The 21,342-nt window shown below is 47.1% G+C and overlaps 9 protein-coding genes and 1 long non-coding RNA gene across 12 annotated transcripts in view; 2 read left to right on the top strand and 8 right to left on the bottom strand.

The window, feature by feature from the left end:
* The window catches only part of LOC6542987 (nitric oxide synthase), a 33,377-nt gene extending 32,625 nt beyond the window's left edge, over nt 1-752 (bottom strand). Inside the window, exon 1 of the mRNA XM_001969877.3 lies at nt 317-752. The gene's annotated coding sequence lies outside the window, so the exon portion shown is untranslated. The remainder of the gene's footprint in view (nt 1-316) is intronic.
* Nucleotides 753-1,952: 1,200 nt separating this feature from the next.
* Nucleotides 1,953-5,750, bottom strand: LOC6543289 (leukocyte receptor cluster member 8 homolog). Of its 2 annotated transcripts, none has more exons than XM_001969876.3 (6): nt 5,470-5,750; nt 3,951-5,374; nt 3,145-3,880; nt 2,885-3,089; nt 2,617-2,824; nt 1,953-2,558 (listed from the first exon to the last, which is right to left on the bottom strand). In XM_001969876.3, the coding sequence occupies exons 2-6, from the start codon at nt 5,288-5,290 to the stop codon at nt 2,405-2,407; spliced, it is 2,643 nt and encodes an 880-aa protein (XP_001969912.1). In that variant the 5' UTR covers nt 5,291-5,374; nt 5,470-5,750; the 3' UTR covers nt 1,953-2,404. The 2 variants fall into 2 exon arrangements, with proteins under 2 accessions (XP_001969912.1, XP_026834835.1); XM_026979034.1 differs by having other exon boundaries at nt 5,474-5,750.
* On the top strand, nt 5,740-6,406 carry LOC113564105. Its single transcript, XR_003407792.1, has 2 exons — nt 5,740-5,978; nt 6,036-6,406. It is a non-coding gene; the product is annotated as an uncharacterized LOC113564105 (long non-coding RNA).
* LOC6542998 (voltage-dependent anion-selective channel) lies at nt 5,999-7,398 on the bottom strand. Its single transcript, XM_001969875.3, has 3 exons — nt 6,737-7,398; nt 6,443-6,673; nt 5,999-6,383 (listed from the first exon to the last, which is right to left on the bottom strand). The coding sequence occupies exons 1-3, from the start codon at nt 7,279-7,281 to the stop codon at nt 6,083-6,085; spliced, it is 1,077 nt and encodes a 358-aa protein (XP_001969911.1). The 5' UTR covers nt 7,282-7,398; the 3' UTR covers nt 5,999-6,082.
* LOC6543176 (voltage-dependent anion-selective channel) lies at nt 7,390-8,736 on the bottom strand. Its single transcript, XM_001969874.3, has 3 exons — nt 8,185-8,736; nt 7,829-8,059; nt 7,390-7,780 (listed from the first exon to the last, which is right to left on the bottom strand). The coding sequence occupies exons 1-3, from the start codon at nt 8,667-8,669 to the stop codon at nt 7,480-7,482; spliced, it is 1,017 nt and encodes a 338-aa protein (XP_001969910.1). The 5' UTR covers nt 8,670-8,736; the 3' UTR covers nt 7,390-7,479.
* Nucleotides 8,737-8,835: 99 nt separating this feature from the next.
* LOC6543351 (voltage-dependent anion-selective channel) lies at nt 8,836-10,239 on the bottom strand. Its single transcript, XM_001969873.3, has 3 exons — nt 9,657-10,239; nt 9,327-9,551; nt 8,836-9,266 (listed from the first exon to the last, which is right to left on the bottom strand). Exons 1-3 carry the CDS (start codon nt 9,980-9,982, stop codon nt 8,930-8,932), a joined length of 888 nt encoding a protein of 295 aa, XP_001969909.1. The 5' UTR covers nt 9,983-10,239; the 3' UTR covers nt 8,836-8,929.
* Nucleotides 10,240-10,474: 235 nt separating this feature from the next.
* LOC6542921 (voltage-dependent anion-selective channel) lies at nt 10,475-14,036 on the bottom strand. Its single transcript, XM_001969872.3, has 4 exons — nt 13,909-14,036; nt 11,635-11,954; nt 11,278-11,505; nt 10,475-11,210 (listed from the first exon to the last, which is right to left on the bottom strand). Exons 2-4 carry the CDS (start codon nt 11,952-11,954, stop codon nt 10,910-10,912), a joined length of 849 nt encoding a protein of 282 aa, XP_001969908.1. The 5' UTR covers nt 13,909-14,036; the 3' UTR covers nt 10,475-10,909.
* Nucleotides 14,037-14,376: 340 nt separating this feature from the next.
* Nucleotides 14,377-17,734, top strand: LOC6543132 (SET domain-containing protein SmydA-8). 2 transcript variants are annotated; one of them, XM_015159417.2, is made up of 4 exons: nt 14,377-14,831; nt 16,278-16,607; nt 16,690-16,916; nt 16,977-17,734. In XM_015159417.2, the coding sequence occupies exons 1-4, from the start codon at nt 14,476-14,478 to the stop codon at nt 17,573-17,575; spliced, it is 1,512 nt and encodes a 503-aa protein (XP_015014903.1). In that variant the 5' UTR covers nt 14,377-14,475; the 3' UTR covers nt 17,576-17,734. The 2 variants fall into 2 exon arrangements, with proteins under 2 accessions (XP_015014903.1, XP_001969906.1); XM_001969870.3 differs by lacking the exon at nt 14,377-14,831 and adding an exon at nt 15,649-16,034.
* On the bottom strand, nt 17,580-19,739 carry LOC6543288 (palmitoyltransferase ZDHHC3). Its single transcript, XM_001969869.3, has 3 exons — nt 19,264-19,739; nt 18,758-19,201; nt 17,580-18,578 (listed from the first exon to the last, which is right to left on the bottom strand). The coding sequence occupies exons 1-3, from the start codon at nt 19,377-19,379 to the stop codon at nt 18,308-18,310; spliced, it is 831 nt and encodes a 276-aa protein (XP_001969905.1). The 5' UTR covers nt 19,380-19,739; the 3' UTR covers nt 17,580-18,307.
* Nucleotides 19,740-19,884: 145 nt separating this feature from the next.
* Nucleotides 19,885-21,231, bottom strand: LOC6543051 (aurora kinase B). Its single transcript, XM_001969868.3, has 3 exons — nt 20,934-21,231; nt 20,161-20,878; nt 19,885-20,100 (listed from the first exon to the last, which is right to left on the bottom strand). The coding sequence occupies exons 1-3, from the start codon at nt 21,065-21,067 to the stop codon at nt 19,963-19,965; spliced, it is 990 nt and encodes a 329-aa protein (XP_001969904.1). The 5' UTR covers nt 21,068-21,231; the 3' UTR covers nt 19,885-19,962.
* Nucleotides 21,232-21,342: the final 111 nt, after the last annotated feature.

Here is a 21,342-nt window from a genome sequence, read left to right as displayed (position 1 = left end):
TAATTTAATTTAAATGTTAACTACCACGTTTCTATTCGTTAATTTAAAATTTGCATGCCGCATTTTATTTGATTGTTTATACAACTAGGTTTTTGTTAACGATCACATAAATGTTGGTAATCCGTAACATATTCTACAACTTTTTTGAAAATATGTAAAGTGTAAGTGGTCCAGATTTTTAAAATTTCTTAATTTCTTTTCGCTATGTCGAAAATGGTTTCAAAATTTGGCGATATAGTTTCTACGACGAGCTACTTTTACTTTATTTTTATTTGTATTAAAAGTTCAGGACTTAAAATGATGTAATTCAGCATACCTATAGTAACCGATTTATGTTTTCGAAAACAGTGTTTTTGTAATTAAACGGATTAATTCGTGGCAACTATTAACAGTAGCTTATTACACATCTTAACAAGGCAAAGAAACAATATTGCTAGACACTTTTCTTTGGGTCACTTCACTCACAAAGAGATTTAGGGACTCTTTTTAAACTGATAGCTTCTTTGGATTATCTGTGTGGTCCTTCGATTTCAGTTTTCAGCGCGATCCAAAGAACTCAAACGCCGCGCGTTGACTGAAGCTAAGGCCGCAACGCAGCATCCTTAAATAGCGGCTGAACCTCCGGCAGCATCCTTTGGGTGTTGTTGAAAGCTCGGCTGCCACACTCCAACAAGCTCTAAGTGGCGTGGGTCCTGGCTAAAGCTCCTGATTCGGCGGCAGCTGGAAGAGGATTGTTGGAATAACGGCCTTGGGCTGAGAGGGAAAATTCTCCAAGAGGAAAACACTAGTTGCTTTGATTTGTGGCGTTTATTGTTTATTGTTAAAGCGGGATAATGCTCTCCCATTTCATGCAAACGGGCTCCCATGGATGCAACACCATAGTTGGAGGTGCTTTTGAAATCTTGAATTCTTTTCCATAAGTTTCCAACATTCAAGAAAATTAAAAATAAAGTAACAGTTAAGCTTAGCCTAAAAATATACCTATAAGCCTAGTCTTTTGTATAATTACTGTTTACTGTAGTAGTTAGGATTCTTGTCAAACTCCCTCTAATAAAAGTAAAAACACTGAGTACAGTATCTTAGCCAATTACTTATGTGGTACCCCGAAGACTCCAAATTTTTCATACAATCTGCTTTAGTAAGGCGAATTAAAATTGGAAGAGCTTACAAATGCCGCGCATATTTGATGACTTGTTGAATGCCTTTTCACGGATGTTTAGTGGCGACGGGGAAGACCAGGTTGAATTTGCCATACTCCAAAACGTTGAGTTTGAACTTCCGATGGTTTTACATGCAGGCTGGATCTCATTGCAGTTGTAGTTCGTGGTGGATTTGATGGTTGTATATATATACAGGTATACAATAGAGAGACAGAACATTAGTATAATCCTTTTCAATAATTTAAATAAGACAACAATCATTAAACCTATCCTTAAAACTAGTTTAAAAATGAAGTGATCAGACGGTGTGTAAATGAATAAAATAAAGACAACAAAACAAAAATGGTTCCTCTGTCCAAAGCTTTTGGGCTTTTTGAGTTCCGCGATCGCTTCTGATTTTGTTTATCCTCATGTGTATTATTTCATGTTAGTTTTGCGAGAGTTCATGTTTAGTAAGGTTGTTATTTATGAGGGTCGTAACCATATTTAGAATCGATTCACTTAAATATTCAGTTTTATATGTTCATTGCACGGTCACGCACTTTAGGTTTCAAGTTCAGTGGTTGCTGAATTCTTTTGATTTGGGGATCTTGCACGGTTTTGGTGGTTAAAAGTATATAAAGGTTGTTGAATTTTAAAAGAGGTAGTGTAGACAAACGCTGGGATAAAAATGTTCAGCAGAGCGCGCCAATTGTTAAAATTATTTCATTTTTGTTGATCCTGGAAAAAAGTATCCGTTGGTGAATCCATGTTGTGTTTAATCCATATAATTCCTTCCATAAAATCGGCAAATCCGTTGCTAGCATTGAATTATTCATTGCCGGAGTATGGCATCATCGATCATAGAGTAAAATCCAAGACTACTCCAGATGTAATCCCCAGTAGGCGGTATAATTTGTATTATTCAACATTGTGTTTAAATACGTGAAGTATATGCTTCCTGTGATGGTTTCTGTATCCTTTTGCGTTAAATTAGTTTCCTTCTAAAGTCTTTAAACTCTAAGAAGAACAGCTCGTCCTAAATAAGCGAAGACTTCAGCTTAAAAATGGGAGTAAATCAAGTCCTAATTTTATAACGAAAGGGAATCGCGATCTAAAGAAATATATACAAAAATTGCAAAACAGGGCCAAGAGAGTTGCATCCGCAGTCCGAAAAAGGACACTAACATCCGAAAAGTTCAAAAATCATGTACAAAATCGAATGAGGCTTCATGGCAGCTAGTCTGCTCTATATGAAATTCGCCTCAAATAGCAATAGCAGCTGCATTTTTGCAATCAACTTGCGCACCATTGGCGGCATATGGCAAACTAAAAGTGTCAAGCCATTCCTTGCACTTCTCTGAGCTATCGAAAGCCAGGATATTGGCAATATATTCTACGCTAATGTTGGGACGATAACTGAAAAATATAATGATGTTTAGTAACAATTACAAGGTACTAAATATATTCAACTTACGATTTAATGATAACTCGCAAAGCAGCTTTGCGCTCTCTCTCCAGGAACCACTCAATCATATGGCCGGACATTAGAGGCGCCGTCTTGTACAGGGAAAACAATTTGCAGTAGTTCCCCAGCGACCACGCAGATCGGAACTGAAGAGCGTGCGCAATTGCAGGATTTTCGCGTTGATCAGCCGTAATCGATCGCATGACAGTGGTGATGTCTGGAAGTCACAATCTGTGTTAATTTCAATCGAAAATATATGAAAGGCAGTACACCATACCCAGAGTATTCTTTGTGAAAATGTAGTAGAGTATGCGATAGGCGGTGAACTCCAGGGCATTGGCGTTTTTACCACCGATCTCCATGTACAGCATCTTAAGTTGCGTCTGGCATTGATTGAACTCCTCGTGGTCACCCTTCTCCATGGCAATGCGAGCGTGTGTTTCGTACACCTCCACCGTAAAAGGATCGCGAATACCCTGGACCTGTGAGTAAATTTGTGTTAGCACTATTTTATATCTTTACTCAGCGGTTACTTACTGTCAAATCCTGTCTTATGGACTTCAGCTGATCACACGCATAGTGATAATCCTGATTGGCACGCCATTTGCCTTTCACATTAACAAGGGAGTGGGTGAGCACCTCGACAGGTCGCACTTCCGATGGTGACGGCGCCTTTGTAAGGCGCAAAAATGATTTTTCTAGATCCCTACAAGTTCCTACAATGTGCAAATCGAGAAGATCTAAGCCGCTAGCAGCCTCTGTGTCCTCGAAGAAAGCTGACCGATGGTACTGCTGCTGTTGCTGCATCATTTTCTTCTTGTTCTTGGCCGTGGTGAGACCAAACGGTGAGCTTGCAATGGCGACGACCGATTTCTTGGCCGAGCTGGAGCCCTGCTGTGAGAATCGTGCCGCACGCTGTTGCAAGCGCGCTGTGTCATCATCAACGGCACCACCAACAGACGACTGGTTGGAGTAAAAGTGAGGTGTTTCCTTTTTTTTAATCTGTGCGGAGGCCATGGCGGCAGCGCGCTTGCCCTTCTTCATCAGCATTTTCTGCTGCTTGCGGGATAAATTCGCGGTGAGTGGTATGAAATTCAGAGATTCGTTCGAGCCCGATTTGCGGATAACCTTACGCGCCGGGGGATTGCTGGCATCGCTACTGCGGGAGCATGATCGGGAGCGGGGGGATCGCGAACGGGAACGCGAATGAGAGCGCGAACGCGAGTACCGCTTCTTGCTCGAGTACTTTAACGAGTTTGAAGATGACGGCGATCTGCAAAGGGTATAAATACACTGGTTTAGGCTACAGTTTCAATTTGATCAGTAGAGATCATAGAACTCACCGCGAACGACTCCTGGAGTACTTAGACGACGAAGAATGATGATGAGAACCGTAGCCGGATGAAGACTTGTTGAATTGATTGCCCTTCTGCTTGAACTGATTCACTATACCCGAGGAACCCTTGGCTGGCGACTTATCCGCTTCGCGTTCTCGCTCTCGCTCCCTCTCCTGCTCTTGCTTCTTCTGAAAGTAGTTGCTTCGCTGCTGCGGCGGCGGTACCACATTGCTTAGCACTACATCGATGCCGTCCCTCTCGCTGTGCACCGTAGGCATGGGCTCGTTGTCCCAGTCACGTGTCCACAGCTCGTTGCGATTGGCCGCCGCTATAATCTTGCCTTTCAGACAAATGTCAATCTGATCCTTATCCAGATCCGTGTTGCACTTGGAGTAGCAACGGGCAACATATTGGTTGAGGGCATCGGGCCAGGAGTCGTTAGACGCCATTTGAAAACTGTTTGGCCGCTTAAAATTGGATGTTTGGGATGGAGCGGGAGAAGCGGCTGCCTTGTGCTGCTGCTGTTGCTGTTGATTTTGCTGTTGGGGATTCTCTGTGGGTGCCACAATGGCCAGGGGTAATGGTGGTGGTGGTTTGCTCAAATCCGGAGTGATTGGCACACCTACATCGCTGGCGCTTATAATGGGCGGCGGTGGAGCTAAGGGTGTTGCAGGGGCTTGATTGGCAAACGGATTGCTATATGCTGATTGCTCGAAGTTCTTGTTTTTGTTGTTGCGCTTGCGCTTCTTCTTGTTGCTGTTACTGTTACTGCTGTTGTTGTTGTTGTTATTATACATTTGCATGACCTGTTGCTGTTGCTGATGATGTTGTTGTTGTTGAAGTTGTTGAAGTTGTTGCTGTTGCTGCTGTTGTTGTTGTTGTTGCTGCTGCTGCTGCAGGGGATTGGGACCACCGGCCAAACGCTTTTGGTTTAAATTCAAATTAAAGCGTATGCCCCCGAAATTCTTTTGCTGCTGCTGTTGTTGTTGCTGCTGCTGCTGTTGCTTGTTTGGGCCAGGTGGCAAACCGATTTTCGGCGGCGGCGGAGGGGGCGGTCCTGAGGGTAGGGGTGGCGGTGGCGCCAGCGCATTGCTGAAGCCCGGCGGCGCATTGGACGCACTGACCGTCGAGGTTACCTGCTGTTGCTGCTGCTGCTGGTAGCGCATGTAACACTGGTAGTACTGCTGATATTGCTGCTGGTAGGCGGCATTCTGGTTGGCATACCAGGCGTAGTTGCTCCACTGCTGAGCGAGCTGGGCGGGATTACCGCCCAGCTGCTGCTGTTGTTGCTGCATCTCCTGCAGCTGCGGAATCAGAGGCGGCGGAGCACTCATGGCCTCCGACATGGTACTCCCGCAATCTCCCCCTCTTGGTTCTTTGCTAATTTCTTTTTTACCTGAACTTACCTTTGGGTTTTTCGATTTAAGCCCCTGATTTCAAGACAAAGGGCACGAAAAATGGGAATGTGCGCATTAGTTGTATGTATGTGTGTGGGTTGGCATGTGACGCCATTTTTATTTCTTACCTACTTTTTGGCCTCCGAGAACTGGCACTTTTTGCTTAGATTTTCGCGTTTAAAACGCCGTTTTCGCCACGATAACTATGTAAAACGGTTGGGCAATGCAAATATCTATCTGCATACGCACGAAAACACTCGGAATACGCAACTTTTTGCTTGGATTTATCACGACATCTAAACACGTCTGAACAGTTGAACTATTTTTTCGTATGAAGAAAAAGAGACAGAATAATCGATGATAGAGATGTCACGGAGCGAAGTGTGACCACAGTTTGCTGCGTCGAAAATCCTGTATTTCATATTTGGGGTATTCGCAAAACCTGTTGAATTTATTTAAAAAGTTAAGTGTGTATTAAGTACAATATGCTTTAGATTCGGCATTCCTCTTGATTTGTGTATCTCAAAAATTCAAATATTTGTAAGCCTAAATCATATGACGCAGTTTTAAACTTGCTGGAACATTAACTAAAAGCAAAGAACATAATTTTTAGTTTCAATTAAAACAGAAACATAAAGTGAGTTACAACACGTTGCATAAAAAGTTCTTAGTTATATTTATCATACATATATAGGAAATCAAAATCCAGAAGGATTATAACGTGCATAGTACACGTTATTTTCAACAGTGAAAACCCCACGAAACTCCAATCCTATGGACTCCACCAATGGGGTCTACCCCATCAAAGGCCAAGTGATAGCCAACATCGATGTTTTTTCCGATCTTTGACTGGTAGACGAACCCGATTCTGGAGTCCTCCCGCAACTTGGCCTTCACCATGGTGCCATTCTGGAAGTCGTACTGAACCCCAATGGCAAACTGTTTCACATTTTCCGAGCTGTAGAGGTTCGACTTAATGGCAAAAGCCCAGGCATCGCCGATCCTTTGAAAGAACGATCCTCGTAGGTCCTCGAAATTCTCGCTACAAATGAATATATTATCCTATATTGCCTATATTATCTGAGTTATTGGAGCACCTACAGTTTCAGACCCACTTCAGTCCTGCCATTATTGTAGCCCAGGCACAGGGCGTGCTTGTCGAATCCCTTTTCGTCGAAGTTGTACTCCGTTCGATATCCCAGCACCCAGTGGTCCACAGGCGCCACCAGGACATAGCCTAAGAATAGGGGATCGTTGTACAGAGGCACCACCAGTTCCACCTTCACGGGATCGCGCTCCAACCCGCACTTCAGCTTCGTTTGGAATGTCACTCTGCGGGGTTAATGTAAATTTGTATTGTTTGTAAGGAAATGCTTAAAAGTAGCAGACACTCACTCGTCTTTCGTGCCAATTGTGGACTTCAGCAGCCCATACAGCCGACTGCCAAAGCTCATGCCGCGCACCGCGATCTCCGAGAGAAGATCATTGTTGGTAAACCAGCCGAGCGACGTGCTGTAGTTGTCCACTTCCTTGAACACCTCCATGCCGCCAAAGACGCTCTCCATGGTGGGATACGCCTCGCCGAAGGTGTTAAGGTAGAAGTCCTTGTCCGTTCGCGTGGTGCACTGCATCTGCCAGGCGCCGATCTTGAAACCATTGATAAGGCATTCCTTCGCCAAGGAGCCCACATGGAAGTAGGAGGGCATTTCGCCCTCTGCCGGTGGCGCGGGTATTATCTCTATATCGATTTCCTTGGGTGGCTTTTCGGGCTCCTCCTGCTTAGGTGGCTCCTGCTTGGAGGCATCCTGCTTGCCTGGCTTCTGCTTGCTTGGCTCCTGCTTAGGTGGCTCCGGATCCGGATTATTCGGTGCTGTGGTGGCTCGGGCGCGCATTTTGTTCCGGCGGAACAAGTTGCGCAGCCGTTGTTTCATATTAGTCATTTTAAAATCGGTAAAAAAAATAGCAAAAATTTGGGTAAAAATTTAAAATTTTGGCGAAACTATCGATCTGACACTCGAAACACAAAAACTTCAAGTTTTCCCCTTTAAGTGCAAGAGGATTGACATTTTTAAAACTTGAAAATTACAAACAGCGTTATATATTTCGTAAAAGAATACAAACGTATGCAGCCAGCCATCCTACACATTGAAGTACCATGAGGAGCCGAACTTGAGATTCCCATTAATGGGATCGCTACCCTGGAAGCCAACATGAAACAGAACTTCGATGTCTTCGCGGAGTTTCCGCTGCAAGATGAACCCAAAGCGGGTGTCTCCTCGCACTTTGGCCTTCAGCAGGGTTCCAGGTTCCCATTCGTACTGACCTCCAATGGAGATACTCTTGGCACTCACGTTTCCATACAGGTTGGCCTTCAATGCCAGCGCCCACTTTTCACCAAGGCGCTGGAATATCGATCCGCGGAGCGTCTCGAAATTCTCCCTAAAATATACAGATGTAGTTTATTGGAGGAAGTTGGGAGTAACGTACAGTTTCAGTCCGACTTCCGTGATATCGTTGCTATATCCTCCGCAGAAGGCGTGCATACTGAAGTCCCTGTCCTCCACATTGAACACCGTGCGGTAGCCCAACAAATAATTCTTAGCCGGCTCCATCAGAATGTAGCCCATAAATAAAGGATCCCTGTATAGGGGAATGTACATTTCGAATTTTGCAGGACTTCGATCGAAGCCACACTTCAGCTTGCATTGAAATTTGTTTCTGCGAAGATTAAAATGCACTAACATTTCATTTGAGTTTCAGTATTCAAAGGACATACATAGGAACATAATCTGTCTAATCCCTTCGAAGTCGAAAGAATATCGTGTAAAGCAACCCCGACTTACCCTTCATCCGCGCCGACCATAGACTTCACTGTAGTGGACCATGTCCCGCCCAGCACATCACCACGTGCCCCAAGATCGGATAACAAGTCCCCATCCGACAACCAGGCGAGGGATGCGTGAAAGTGGCCGTGCTCCTTGTACGCCTCCAGTCCTCCGTAGACAGAGTTCCACGTCGGGAAGCCCTCGCCGAAGCTGCTCAGATAGAAATCCCTCTCCGTTTTCGAGGTGCACTGCAGCTTCCAGCGTCCAATGGTGTAGCCGTGGGTGAGGCACATCTTGGCCAGCAGACCCACGTGGAAGTAGGTGGGCATCTCACCCTCCATCGATGGAGGCGGCAGAATCTCCACCTTGTTCTCCGTCTTGGCCTCTTCCGCACTGTCCTGGGCATTGCCACCACCCTCATCATTGGGCTCCTGGTACTCGGATGCCGCGCGCTTTCGCTTGTTCCTCCTGAACAAGTTCCGTATCCGGTTTCTCATGGGCATTGTGCCATATAAAAGCTACAACTCTTTTAATTTTGGTGTACTTTGCAAATTTGAAAATAATATCGAAGCAGCTGTGATCAAAACAGAATTGAATTTGTTTTCAAAACGTGTTGAATCTGTATTTTATTTCTATATCCTTTACGTGCTTGAATGATTACTCATATAGTTGTATTGCCATGTTGAAGAACGAAATATATTTCTCATTTGAATAAAGATAAACCAATTTGGAAACTGAAATCGTTGACTGATTGGCAGCCACATCAGCACTGGAGGGCAATGCCCACGCCGAACCGGTGGTTCCCGTCCTTAAAGTTGTTGCAATCCAGCACGGCGGATATGGATGCGGTGATGCCCTCGCGCAGCTTTTGCTCATAGCCCAGGCCCAGCTCCACAAGGTTGTTGACCTTGGCGCGTATGAGGGCGTCTTCCTCCAAGTGATAGATCATGCCCAGGTTGACGACCACATCTCCGCCCTGCTGTTCGCCGTCTGCCGCGGCGTCGCCGCCTCCTCCGGCTCCTTTGGTGACCTCGACACCGGCATCGATCTTGTCGCTCGCCTTGTAGAACAGCGAGGCCAGCCAGGTGTCTCCGTTCTTCCTGCAAGTTGGAAAACGGCTTAAGAAGAGGCACCTTTGTAGAAGCACCTTTGGTACTTACAGCTCGCCATGGAGGGTAGCTGTTTCATTCGTCCAGCCAAGGGCCACCTTCCAGGCCTTGAGTTCGGTGTTGCCAACGTCGAACTCGGTGCCCACGCCGCCGAGGAACTCCTTGTGGCCCACAACCAGCGAGCAGTTGAGTATCGGCTCCGAGTTCAGTCCAATGTCGGCCAGGAAGTTGAAGTTCTCATGGGCATAGCCCATCTTGAACTTGCCATCCGCCTCGCTATTAATCACAGATATTTAGAAATAATTAATTAAGTGGTACATCATTTAAGAATGCAACCAAATGAACATAACCAATAGAACCAAACATAACCCCCTTACGCACTTTGAGCCCGGCTGGAACTTGGCTTCCACGGCCAGCATTAGGCCCTGGGCCAACTTGTCCCGATGCATAATCTCGCCAAAGAGCCAGTTCTCCGTGTTCCATCGCTCGGTGAGGGTCAGGCCCTGGTCCTCGATCTTGTACTTGCTCTGCAGCGAGCCGGTCACCTTGCTGTTGTCCTGGCTGGCGAAGCCGGTGGTGAAGAACTCAATGCCCGAATTGGTCAGCGTCTTGCAGTCGATCTGCCAGATGCCCGGATGGTAGCCGCGCTTGAAGAGATCGCGGGCCAGCTTGCCCAGGTCAGGGTATGTCGGCGTGGTGGTGGCCATTATGGGCGGAATGAATAGGTGGTATGGTATATAAGGCCCGACTAATTTCGAAATTTTTTGTGTCTACTGGTCAACAGCCTCGATTAGCCGAAAATTTATGTCTAATGCTGCCTGATCAGTATCGAGTCTTATACAGACCAGAGACCTGTGAACTGAAACGCTCGGACTCCTGTGCCTGCCTAGACGAAAAAGTTGGGCGTCTCAAATATACAGAGCTTAGGATCAGTACCACATTGTCATAAAGATTATCCTTTCTAGCTTAAATCCTTAAAGTAGGTTAGACTTTCCCAAGCCTTTCACCACCAACGCCGCAACCAAGATGTTTCAATTCTTCTCGATTTATTTTTCAGGTAAATGCATAACGAATAGGTAAAGATTGATAATAAGGATGTGGTTTGGTGTTATGTGTGTCCTAGTTTCGCCGCGAGATTTTAAAGGCAATCGCTGAAGCCTTGAGAACTGAAAAAATGCAATGCCTTTTGAGCCATAATATTCCTTTTCCATTTTGTGTTTTGTTTTAATAGGTAAATGTATTTTTACTGCACTTTTGCCAACAACAATTTTGCTAATATTCAATGCACTAATCAAAGCTACATCCAACGACGACGGACTGACCGACCCATCGATTGAACCACCCATCCCCCTGCATCGTTTGTTGGCAGTGTCTCTCCTGCAGATTCGGGTGGCTGGGACAGGGAGTGGGCGGATGTGGAGATGGCCGGCTGACAACTAATCCAATCGCATCGTTGAGATGTGCAGATTTTTTTATATTTGACTGTGTGTTATTTTCTTGAAGAATATCGTATCTTTTATTTTGTTTGATCTTGTTGTTACTGCACTTGTCTGGCTGTTGTTGTTATTGTTGTTGGGCGTGTGGGGATGTTAGACAACGTTCAAGGATTCCACGATTGGCGGAAAACCAAGGACTTAGGCCTCCAACTCCAGACCAACACCGATCTTGTGGCCGCCGGCGTTGAAGTTCTTGCCATCAACCAGCGTGGACAGGGTCAGGGTGACTCCGTCGCGCAGCTTCTGCTGGTAGCCCAGACCCACCTGGCTGGCGTTGTTCACCTTGGCGCGCACGCTGGCATCGTCATCCAGCTGATATTTGGCGCCGATGGCGAACTTGGTGTTGCTGGTGCCGCTGGCCCACGACAGCTGCACACCCACATCCAACTTGTCCGAAGTGCGTTGGAAGATCGAGCCGCTGAACTCCTGGCCATCGTTGCTAAACAGAAAATGGCAACCATTAGTTTGGATTGATTTAAACCAAGTGTGCCAGATGTAATACTTACACAGCTGTGTGCAGAACAAAGTCCTTGGTGGTGTAGCCAAGGGCAAAGTTGTTGGTGGTCAGCTTGGACTGTTGTGTGTCAAATGCGGTCTGGTAGCCGGCCAACCATCCCTGGTAGCCAAGCACGGCAGAAGCATTGATCAAGGGGCCCTTCAGATCAATGTTCACATCCGAATCGGCCTTGACGTTCTCATGGCCGTAGGCAACCTTGAACTTGCCGTTCTTGTTTCTGACGGAGATGAAAAATAATAGAAATTAGTAATCTGGCACAATCACAGAGTATGGTACAAAAGCAAGCTTTGAACTACTGAATAATATGAATTATTCGCAGATAAAATAAAATGTATCTATTTCTTACCCAGACTGGGGAGCGAAGTTGCCCTCCAGGGACAGCTTCAGACCCTCGAGGAGCTGATCCTGGACAGCAACCTCGGTGAACAGCGTGTTGTCTGTGTTCCACTTCTCGGTGAGGGTCAGGCCGTAGTCCTTGACCTTGTACTTGGTCTCCAGGGAGCCGAAGACCTTTCCAGACTCCTGGTTGGAGTTTCCGGCTGTGTTGAACTCAATGCCCGACGAGGTCTTGGTCTTCAGATCGAGCTTCCACAGGCCAAAGTTGTAGCCTTTGCTGAAGATGTCGCGAGCCTGTTTGCCCAAATCGCTGTATGATGGAGGAGCCATCTGGAATGGATTGAAATGGAATGCATTTAATCGCACCGCCAATTAGTTGGTGAATAATCGATAATCGTCACGATGCTGGTACTTATTGCGAAATTACTTTCCTTGCCAGATCAATAAATGCGTTTAGAGAACGATAAATTTTATATTATCAGCAACATGATGATTATTACTTTTTGCCCGACTTTATTTCAAAGTGTTCAATCGGCCGCAATCGGAATGAAAACCTAAACTAAAACTTAAACTAAAAGACACAAGAAAAGAGCATCAACATGGCCCAAGAATTTCGCGGGCCATTTCCTCTTTTCACTTTGGCTAAATGTCAATTTTGTGCGGCGAAAATAAATAAATCAATTTAAATTAGTGTTCAAGGCGGCCACATGGACAGAATCACCAACTGAAGCAGGGAAAATTGTGAGTGACTGAGGAGGGGTCATTGCTCGTCTAGGGCAAAAGAAAGTGGCGAAGAAAATGGAAGCGGAGAAGGAAAACCAACAGTACAACTCTAATGGTTTCTTAATTTTCCTTTAAACGGCGAGTTAAGGATACCAATGCATACAATTTGATCGATTCAATTCTAAATTTTTAATATTCGAGCCGTTTTTGGAAACATAAATAAAATAACATAACTAAAATTGTATTAAAAATAATGATCGCCGAAGATATTCCCTATCCATCTGGCCACAGGTGTGCCTTCTATGTTTACGTTCCGTTCTCGCTAGCATTAATTGCTGGTCAATTCAGTCCGTTAGGCCAGCGATCATTGACTCACAAGCTAACTGCACATTTGCAACGTGTGCTTTGGTCTCTGCTTCGCTGTTTCTATTTGCGTGACGTCAGGAATGCGACACACAGTCGCGGTGGGAATATTGGTCGCGGTGAATTTGTATCCATTTCCAGTCTAACAAATATATCATTTAAGAACATCGGACAATATCCCAAAATATCTAATTGAATTTGATATATAGATATAAATATTTCCTGCTGTGGTGTGGTGGGAAAATATCAAGGCAATCAAGGCGGAAAATTATGAAAAGCGGCGGGCAGCAGACAAAAGTCTTTATGGCCGGCAGCCAAACCTTAAATGGGATGAGCTCTTATTCTTCCGGAAGTCAGGTGATATAACCTGGTCAGTGTAGCTATTGAAAACACTACTATCAGGTGGATATCCCTGTGCAAATGAATCAGCATCTCGGTGATGATGACCTTGGCAGGCGGGTTATAAAGAGGGTGGATGTGCAGTGCATTTTTTTCGTAAGTTGCATAACAGCAGGGAATCGATGGTGGACAGAGAGAAGCTAAGTGAGTAGCAGCACGAAAAGGTGGGCTATTGATTTTCCAGGTGACGTCACTGCGAAAATACCACCCGCAATCGCCAAGTGCACCCACCTCACATGACCACAAACAAACAAAACGGCGATTAAGAACGGTGGAGAGCGAAAACGAAAATGTTTATTGAGCGAGCTGCAGGCTGGTGGATGGCAACATGGCGATAACGAACGGAATTGATCAAAACAATTTAAACGAGAGCGCAATCACATTGGCTGCGAATGCGTTACGTAACAGAAATTCGCCAGGCACTTTTCCATCGTTTTCTCTGCTTCTTTGCCCCCTTTTTTCGCCGGCAGCTGCTGCCAATGAACTGTAAAGGCATTGGTGTGCGTGGCGAGTGCATGTGTGCGTGTGTGTGTGATAGCTGACCGGCTTAATATCCCCTTTAGATTTCTGAATTATCAATCAATTATTGTGTCATTTAGTGATAACAAACTCGCTCTTCGTCAGCCAGCCAAAAGTGCTCAGCCCTTTTGCTTTTCGTTCATGCGCGTGTCTAACTTGCAATTTTTTCATTTCGAGGTTATGAAATCACTGGCACCGAAAATCCTGATTTCCCTTTCACCATAGGGTATCTATTACCTTTCACTGGCTTTTTGGGCGTTTTGGCCCTTGAACTACTTACTTTTGATGAGTTTTAGTTTGGTTAGAGTGTAATGCGAAACGCAGAGGAACAGAGACAACCACGACAAACGTACACCACAAAATTTTGTAATTCTGTGCCGCAGTGTTACCAGCTGCAGATATTTATCCAATGCGTTTTGCCCGAACTAGGTAGCGAGTCTGGTAACACTGCACCACCTTTGTGGCTTATGGTCACACTGTTTGTAACGGAAATTCAAAGACAAACGGTTATTAGTATTTTTAAAATTAGTATTTTAATTGCATTTAAATTTTTCTTTGAAGAAATTCGTTGCATCAGGAACAGCGCATTTTTATAGAAAAAAAAGTGAGAGTGAGAGTGCGAGAGTGAGAGTTATGGACAAGCACATGTTCTTTAAAAGAGTGCAAATGCGAAAATCAATCAAAATGCAATAAATATATTACAACTTTATTGATTGTCACCAATCAAGTGCATCGCCTTTATTTTTAGATGAATCCGCATGCACTCGTGCAGGGCAGCCAAGCGACCGAGTAATCCCAATCGAATGGGCTAAAAGCGGGACCAGTGCATTTGCCGTGCGGCGACAGAATGTTGAAGGCCCGTCTGCAGGAGGACGCCCTGCTGGGACGCTGTTTGGCCACCTCGTGCTCCGTGGAGCGGGGTGAGCTGGTGCTGGAGGAGCTGCCCTTCGCCCGCGGACCGAAGCGCGACAGCGGCATCGTCTGCCTCGGATGCTACCAGTTCCTGCAGTTCGGCGAGGACGGCGATTCGCTGGACCGCTGCGAGCTCTGCGATTGGCCGCTGTGCGGATCGTGTGCCGACGACGAAGACGTCACGGAGCACCGCGGAGAGTGCCAGGTCTTCTCCGCCGCACGTGTCACTTTCGCCGGGAATGTGAGCGATGATGGCGTCTGCCCGCAGTTGGATTGCATAACCATATTGAGGTTAGTTCGAGGGCGTTCCAGCGGGACGGGGATGATGGTGCCAGCGGATCCGGAGAATCGGGGGCTACTGGGGGAGCCTGCGCGGTCTGTCCGAATATTAGTTTTGGCAGCCGCGGCCCATTTCTCGGAGATCGCATGCGAGCCGGCAGATACCGATTCTCATGGCGACGACGTCAAAGAAGGCGGATGGATGGATCAACAACACTGTGAACGGGACAGTGGAGCAAATAGTTCAGATACATGTATTCAAGGAGTATTAAGTTCATAGAAGATAATGTAATATTATTCAGGCAGTTAACAAAGTTAATATTTCATTTCGTTGCAAAAAGACTCCAGAATGCCTGCATCATCTTATTTATAGGATTTCATAGCAAAACTGAACTTAAAGCACTGTGCATTATTATTTGAATAATGTGTGTTAACTAATCCATCGCTCATGTTGAAATAGATGGGTACATGGTTCATAGAAATAGAACCAAATACTTCAGGCTTGTATTAGGATGGACCTTGTAGCGTAAAACTAAAGTTGCACCAAGTTTACTACTTAAGCTCATTTACATAAGCTTTATTACTTTACGAGTATGACTCAAAATGAAATATTAGTAATAGAAATGAAGCAGGAAAACACCTAATAGAAATAGAACATAGAATTTAAAACTAGAGTTGCTCACCTAATTTATCTGCAGCCCACTGTGCCCAGCAAATTTGATGCTTTATGTCGGAGCAGGCAAACATGTAGCCGTGTAGTGGGGCAGATGGCATCATTAGCGAGGTTTGCCCAAGATATGTATGAGATCTGAGATCTGAGTTCGGCCAGCCGGCATCAGTCAGCGAAATGACAGCGCCGCCAACGCTGTCGGTGAATCGGACAGCGGTTCAGTGGAGTCCGGTCTGCGGACGCTATCTGGTGGCCAAGGGAGCGACTCTTGGCCACGGCCTGCTGATCGAGGAGCTGCCCCTTGCCGTGGGACCCAAGTGCAATGGGCCGGTGGTGTGCCTGGGATGCTACGAAACCGATCCGAATCCGGAGGAGGAGCTCTGCAGCGAATGTGGCTGGCCGCTGTGCGCGGAGTGCTCCGAACAAGCGGATAACGCCCATTTCCAGCTGGAGTGCCGCGAGCTGCGGGATGCTCGGGCACGATTCTTTCCTCTGCCCAGCGGGAGCAGCCACTGCCCGCAATTGGACTGTATTATGCCGCTCAGGTGATGCCCAGTGGGAGTAACAAAAATAGACCCAGGCACGACCTAGAACGAACTGATAGCGTCACCCTTTTTTCCGCTCATGTGGGGTTTCAAAGTAATATTTATATAAAAATATTTCAATAATAATTCGCAAGGAGAAAGTCTTTCAATTTGATGTAGTGAATTATAATCTTAGTATTCATAGGTTACTTGTGCTCCAATTTGTGCTTACTTATAAGAACCTATCCAATTTGCTACTTTCAGGGTGCTGCTGGCCAAGGAGGCGAATCCCGAGCGATGGGACAGCGAGGTGGCGCCCATGGAGCACCACGAGGAGGAGCGGAAGAAGGACGCCGATGTCTGGCACGCGGATCGCGTGAACATCGCCCAGTACTTGCGCGGTCCCTGCAAACTGGCCTCCCGATTCAGCGAGGAGCTGATCATGCAGGTGGTGGGTGTGCTGGAGGTGAATGCCTTTGAGGCGCGGAGCCCCAAGGGCTATCCACTGAGGTGTCTTTTTCCCTACACCGGCATTCTGGCCCACAACTGCGTGCCCAACACATCCAGGAGCATCTATCCCAGCGAGGGATACAAGTGAGTTCCAATAGATTTAGTTATTCAGTTGCCTCATTCAAGAAGTCTAGAATTACATTTCCGCTGTTGTTCCCTCCCAAAGAATCAGACTGCGCGCCATGGTGGATTTGGAGGAGGGTCAGCCCCTGCACCACAGCTACACCTACACATTGGATGGCACTGCCCAGAGACAGAAGCACCTGAAGCAGGGCAAGTTCTTCACCTGCCAATGCGATCGCTGTCTGGACCCCACGGAATTGGGCACGCATTTCTCCAGCCTGAAGTGTGGTCAGTGCGCCGAGGGATACCAAGTGCCCAGGCAGCCGACAGGTGAGCAAAGAGATCCTCACGGAATTGATTAGCTGACCAGGCACGTAATCCACTACACAGAGGCGGACACCAGTTGGAGCTGCGCGAGCTGTGGCTCCGACACCAGCAACGTGGAGGCACTGGCGATGCTCCAATCCCTCCAATCCGAGGTAAATGCTGTGCAAGCGCTGCCCATGGGAGCCAAGCGGCTGGAGGAGGTCGAAAGACTGTTACGCAAGTACAAATCGCTGCTGCATCCGCTGCACTTTATAGCCACTGGGCTGAGGCAGCTGCTCATCGAGATGTACGGGCGGGTTCAGGGCTACGAGATGGTACAGCTGCCGGACCACCAGCTGGAGCGCAAAGCAGAGCTCTGCCGCCAAGTGCTAAGAGTGCTGAATACCTTCGAACCGGGTCTGAGCCGCACGCGCGCCATGAATCTTTACGAGCTGCATGTACCACTGGTGCTCCTGGCCAAAACCGGCTTCATTGCCGGCAAGCTGAAGGGCGGTGAGCTGCGAGCCCGCCTCGTGGATGCCATAGATCTGCTGAAGGAGTGCGTGGAGATCCTGGAGTTCGAGGACAAGAGCTCCCAGGAGGGCGTGCTGTGCGTCGTGGCGCAGCAGGCACTGAAGCAGCTTACACTGAGCGTGGAGGGACTGGGAAGCGAGCTCGATTGATTACTTATGCATATCGGTTAGCTTTATTGGGAACAGTTCTAGGGACACAAACTGCGGATGTTGGTGTTACATTAAAAATCTTCTTAGTGCTGGGCGATGGTCGTAAATGTCAAAAGAACAATAAACTACAACTAAACAGTGACTACACTTATTACAAACTAATGCTGCACACTATTTTAGATGAGTGTTTGATCTCTGTTTTATTTTTGGTATATGCGTCATTCTTCGGGTATATCGTAAATGCTTTTATAAGGACTTAAATCCTAGCTCGGTACATAGCTATGTAGTATTGTATACAGTTGAGAATTTTCTACGTCTCAAACTAGAATGTGCTGCTTATTCGGATACTGGTAAAAAATACCCCGGGTGGCCGAAGAATTCATTGATGTTCCTTCACATCGGTGTACAAATAATCAACACAGGCATTCTTAAACACGCAGCTGCAAAAAGTTCCTTATAAAATATCCGTGTTCATTTTGAGTATGCTCCTGCTGTCCGCGACGCTGCTTTCTATATATTTATAATTTTAAATCATTATAAACTAGAGCATAAATTAAGTTGGAATCTGCATATAATACACTATACGAAATACGATTCAATTTAACTGTGGGTGTGGGTGGGGGGATGGGGTGTTTAAAAAAATCACACATTGATTAAAAACTAAAAACACTCTTGGGCTCTCTTGGCCGCACAGTAAACGCAAGGACAAAATATAAAGAATATTTCCTGACCCTAGACCTCGTGGCTCAGAAGAGGCGTATCGTGGTAGCGGGAGGCGTGGTTCAGACTGGTGCAGGGCAGCAGCCACAGCGCCGGGTGTCCGCGTCCGAAGACGTCCGCCAGCAGCTGGTACTTGCGCCTGTTGGGCCGGTAGGTGCCCTTCTGCTGTATCGCCTCCACGGCCGTTTCGTCGTACAGAATCGCGTGCAGCTGGTCCACCATGATGGCCGTAACGAACAGGCCGAACAGCGCCGACACCAGCATTAGGATAACCGAGTGAATCCTGAAACGGACATGGGATGAAATCAGTTAAGTATTACACATCATGCACTTAAAACTACGTAGCCAAGCAACCTAATCAAGGCACATATCCACTCGGCAATGCAATTCGCTTAGCATTCGATTCAGGCAATCACAAATATGGTTCTAGGTTCTGCTTTTGTTGTGGCATAAGTAACTTACATGCGCAACTGGGTTTCAATCACGTTCTGGCCGCACTCCTCGCAGGGCCACACCCAGGAACCGACGATAAGGGCAATGGAGTAGAGCGACAGCAGAGCCACGTAGATGAGGAACTGCAGGAAGTACTTCTGATTGCGCTCGCCCACGCAGTTGTTTATCCAGGGGCAGTGGTGATCCATGCGCCGGATACACCGCTTGCAGATGCGACAATGGTGAGCGCGCGGTGGCCTGTATGTTTCGCAGCGGGTGCACACTGTCCACTCGCTGCTGTGTCCATTTCCTGGCGGAGGATTGTTCTTGTTGGTGGTGTGCAGGTCGGAGAAGTCTAGACGGTTGGCGGGCAGTGGCACAGTGCCTGGATCGGAGAACACGGCCTTGGAATGGGACATGGCCAACAGGAAGACGACGGTGTTGAAGAGCACCACATGGAAGGACATCCAGAGGCTGTCGCCAGGCGGGTATAAATGTATAATCACGTCTCGGCACGTACTGTACGCATTACTCACCTGCCCGGCATGGTAGTCAGGATGATCCAGCGGATGACCACATAGTCCGCGTAGAGAACTGCCCCGTAGGTGACCACCAGGCAGGCAATGCCACAGGGATCCCGGATAAAGACCATTGCAACGCTGTCTGCGGCTTATTGGACTGACCTAGGTGCTAATGTCTCTGCCCCTTCTATTTAATTCAATTAGAAACCGAAGGGGCTAATGTTCCTAGTCCCCTCCCCCTGAAAATCGACGGGCGAAAAATAACAATTGTTGCTGTGTTCCTCAGCTCCTTTTGCGACCCTCCATCCACTGCTGGGCGGGATTCGCGGCTCCTGGTTCGCGGTCTCGTCGGCTGCCGCACTTTGCCCACTCACTGGTGGGTGCGCGATTCACAAATCGAGCGTTTCATCGACTTTTTAGGGTTTATTTTACGCTTCAAATTGTCATTTATTTATTTAGGGTGACCGTTTGCAGAAAGGGCGAAAATATTGCTTTACTCACGAACTGGAACTATCTAACGCTCATGGGCGCAGCACAATCAACTTAAGGGGGGTTAATTAGTAAAACTGATGGTTAAAACAAGGAAATATATACAGTAATTCGCTATATGTATTTCAACCGGGTTTTGAAACATAATTAAATCTTATAAACCGTTTATTAAACATAATAGTAAAATATGAAGTAAGTCGTTAAATAATGCAAACTCGAAACCAGTTAATTCCTGGCCGTGTTCTCCTTGCCGCGCTCCCGTTTCTGGAGCTGCAGTTCCCTTTCGGCCATTCCCGCCTTCACCCAATAGTGCGTCATCACGTCCACCAAGGTGATTCGGCCCTTGCTATCCTTGCGGAGCAGCTACAAAGGTAAAATCGCTGTTATTTAAATGTATCTGTCATAAAAGGTCCTCCATCTTACCCCGCCGATCAGTTCCTTGCAGCCCTTGGTCAAATGCGTCGGATAGGAGATCTCCATGCGCCTGATCTTGCTGTAGGTGCTCTCCGTGCTGTTCGACTCGAAGGGCGGACAGCCGACGACGAACTCGTAGCACAGGATACCCAGACACCACTGGTCCACCGAGTCGTCGTAGGAGTTTCCATCCACCATCTCCGGCGGCAGGTAGTCCAGGGTGCCGCACAGAGTCCTCCGCTTGTTGTTGGGCGTGTGCGCCGACCAACCAAAGTCGGCCAGCTTCAGATCGTCGGTGCTGGTCAGCAGGATGTTCTCCGGCTTCAGATCCCGATGGATCACGTTGTTCAGGTGACAGTAGTTGAGGGCATTCGCCACCTGGTAGGTGTACTTCGCAGACCTCGGTTCATCGAATCGGTGATTGGGTGCTCCACGCAGGTGCTTGAAGAGCTCGCCCTCGGAGGCAATTTCCAGGGCCAGATAGATGCGGCTCTCGTCGTGGAACCAGGTCAGCAGACGCAGGATGTGCGGGTGCTTCAGCCGCGACTGGATCTCGATCTCGCGCAGTACCTGACGCTGCACACAGCCCTTGCGCAGCTCCTCCTTGAACATGACCTTCATGGCCACCAGGTAGTGTGAGTGGCGCTCCCGGGCCAGGTAGACACGTCCGAATTTGCCGCGTCCCAGGTGGGCGCCCATATCAAAGTCGCGGGGACTCCAATCGTATCTAGAGGAACCAGAGTAAGTACGGATAGGATGCTTTTGCTAATCGTGGTACGTACGGCTGTCCGTATGCGTCGTGGGACATCATCTTGAGGCACATATTCTTGATCGGCTCCTGATGCTCCTCGGGCACCTTGGCGAGCAGGTGCGGCAGGTGGTTGCGGTTGGCGTGCTTCGCGCGTGAAAGCGTCATGGCGCTGGCTTGTTAATTATAATATGATTTCCAAAAAATGTAATCGCTTTAATCGTATTTTCCTTTAGCGTCTCTTTTGTTTGCGCGTTTTTTTCGAATGCTGAGATTAGTGTGACCGCATGCTAGAAACGACTTATTCTGCGACTTTAAGGGAAGCAGTTAAGTCACTGTATTTTTAAATTCTATCGAAACACAATAAGATATTCCGCTGTTTCCTAACATTCAAATAAATGTGTTATTAGTATAGTTGTTATTATAAAAATGTTCCCACCAGT

The sequence above is a fragment of the Drosophila erecta genome, unplaced genomic scaffold (assembly GCF_003286155.1).
Source record: "Drosophila erecta strain 14021-0224.00,06,07 unplaced genomic scaffold, DereRS2 tig00000055-arrow-pilon, whole genome shotgun sequence".
Lineage (NCBI taxonomy): Eukaryota > Metazoa > Arthropoda > Insecta > Diptera > Drosophilidae > Drosophila > Drosophila erecta.
This window is presented reverse-complemented; position numbering and strand designations above follow the sequence as displayed.

Excerpts from the sequence above, each read along its gene's own strand:
- LOC6543351 (XM_001969873.3), bottom strand. The coding sequence starts at position 9,982 with ATGGCCACCACCACGCCGACATACCCTGACCTGGGCAAGCTGGCCCGC. Across the intron at positions 9,552-9,656 it reads AAGTTCCAGCCGGGCTCAAA|CGAGGCGGATGGCAAGTTCA; the intron begins GTGCGTAAGGGG and ends TGTGATTAATAG. Across the intron at positions 9,267-9,326 it reads GCTACCCTCCATGGCGAGCT|GAAGAACGGAGACACCTGGC; the intron begins GTAAGTACCAAA and ends TCCAACTTGCAG.
- LOC6543176 (XM_001969874.3), bottom strand. The coding sequence starts at position 8,669 with ATGCCCATGAGAAACCGGATACGGAACTTGTTCAGGAGGAACAAGCGA. Across the intron at positions 8,060-8,184 it reads ATGGTCGGCGCGGATGAAGG|AAACAAATTTCAATGCAAGC; the intron begins GTAAGTCGGGGT and ends TAATCTTCGCAG. Across the intron at positions 7,781-7,828 it reads ACGGAAGTCGGACTGAAACT|GGAGAATTTCGAGACGCTCC; the intron begins GTACGTTACTCC and ends TGTATATTTTAG.
- LOC6543289 (XM_001969876.3), bottom strand. The coding sequence starts at position 5,290 with ATGTCGGAGGCCATGAGTGCTCCGCCGCCTCTGATTCCGCAGCTGCAG. Across the intron at positions 3,881-3,950 it reads TACTCCAGGAGTCGTTCGCG|ATCGCCGTCATCTTCAAACT; the intron begins GTGAGTTCTATG and ends TACCCTTTGCAG. Across the intron at positions 2,559-2,616 it reads TTGCGAGTTATCATTAAATC|TTATCGTCCCAACATTAGCG; the intron begins GTAAGTTGAATA and ends TATATTTTTCAG.
- LOC6543288 (XM_001969869.3), bottom strand. The coding sequence starts at position 19,379 with ATGGTCTTTATCCGGGATCCCTGTGGCATTGCCTGCCTGGTGGTCACC. Across the intron at positions 19,202-19,263 it reads CTGACTACCATGCCGGGCAG|CCTCTGGATGTCCTTCCATG; the intron begins GTGAGTAATGCG and ends GCCTGGCGACAG. Across the intron at positions 18,579-18,757 it reads ATTGAAACCCAGTTGCGCAT|GATTCACTCGGTTATCCTAA; the intron begins GTAAGTTACTTA and ends TGTCCGTTTCAG.
- LOC6543132 (XM_001969870.3), top strand. The coding sequence starts at position 15,667 with ATGACAGCGCCGCCAACGCTGTCGGTGAATCGGACAGCGGTTCAGTGG. Across the intron at positions 16,035-16,277 it reads GACTGTATTATGCCGCTCAG|GGTGCTGCTGGCCAAGGAGG; the intron begins GTGATGCCCAGT and ends TGCTACTTTCAG. Across the intron at positions 16,917-16,976 it reads AGTGCCCAGGCAGCCGACAG|AGGCGGACACCAGTTGGAGC; the intron begins GTGAGCAAAGAG and ends TCCACTACACAG.
- LOC6542921 (XM_001969872.3), bottom strand. The coding sequence starts at position 11,954 with ATGGCTCCTCCATCATACAGCGATTTGGGCAAACAGGCTCGCGACATC. Across the intron at positions 11,506-11,634 it reads AACTTCGCTCCCCAGTCTGG|AAACAAGAACGGCAAGTTCA; the intron begins GTAAGAAATAGA and ends CATCTCCGTCAG. Across the intron at positions 11,211-11,277 it reads TTTGTTCTGCACACAGCTGT|CAACGATGGCCAGGAGTTCA; the intron begins GTAAGTATTACA and ends TTTTCTGTTTAG.
- LOC6542998 (XM_001969875.3), bottom strand. The coding sequence starts at position 7,281 with ATGACTAATATGAAACAACGGCTGCGCAACTTGTTCCGCCGGAACAAA. Across the intron at positions 6,674-6,736 it reads ACAATTGGCACGAAAGACGA|AGTGACATTCCAAACGAAGC; the intron begins GTGAGTGTCTGC and ends TTAACCCCGCAG. Across the intron at positions 6,384-6,442 it reads ACTGAAGTGGGTCTGAAACT|CGAGAATTTCGAGGACCTAC; the intron begins GTAGGTGCTCCA and ends ATTCATTTGTAG.
- LOC6543051 (XM_001969868.3), bottom strand. The coding sequence starts at position 21,067 with ATGACGCTTTCACGCGCGAAGCACGCCAACCGCAACCACCTGCCGCAC. Across the intron at positions 20,879-20,933 it reads CACGACGCATACGGACAGCC|ATACGATTGGAGTCCCCGCG; the intron begins GTACGTACCACG and ends TGGTTCCTCTAG. Across the intron at positions 20,101-20,160 it reads GCAAGGAACTGATCGGCGGG|CTGCTCCGCAAGGATAGCAA; the intron begins GTAAGATGGAGG and ends TTACCTTTGTAG.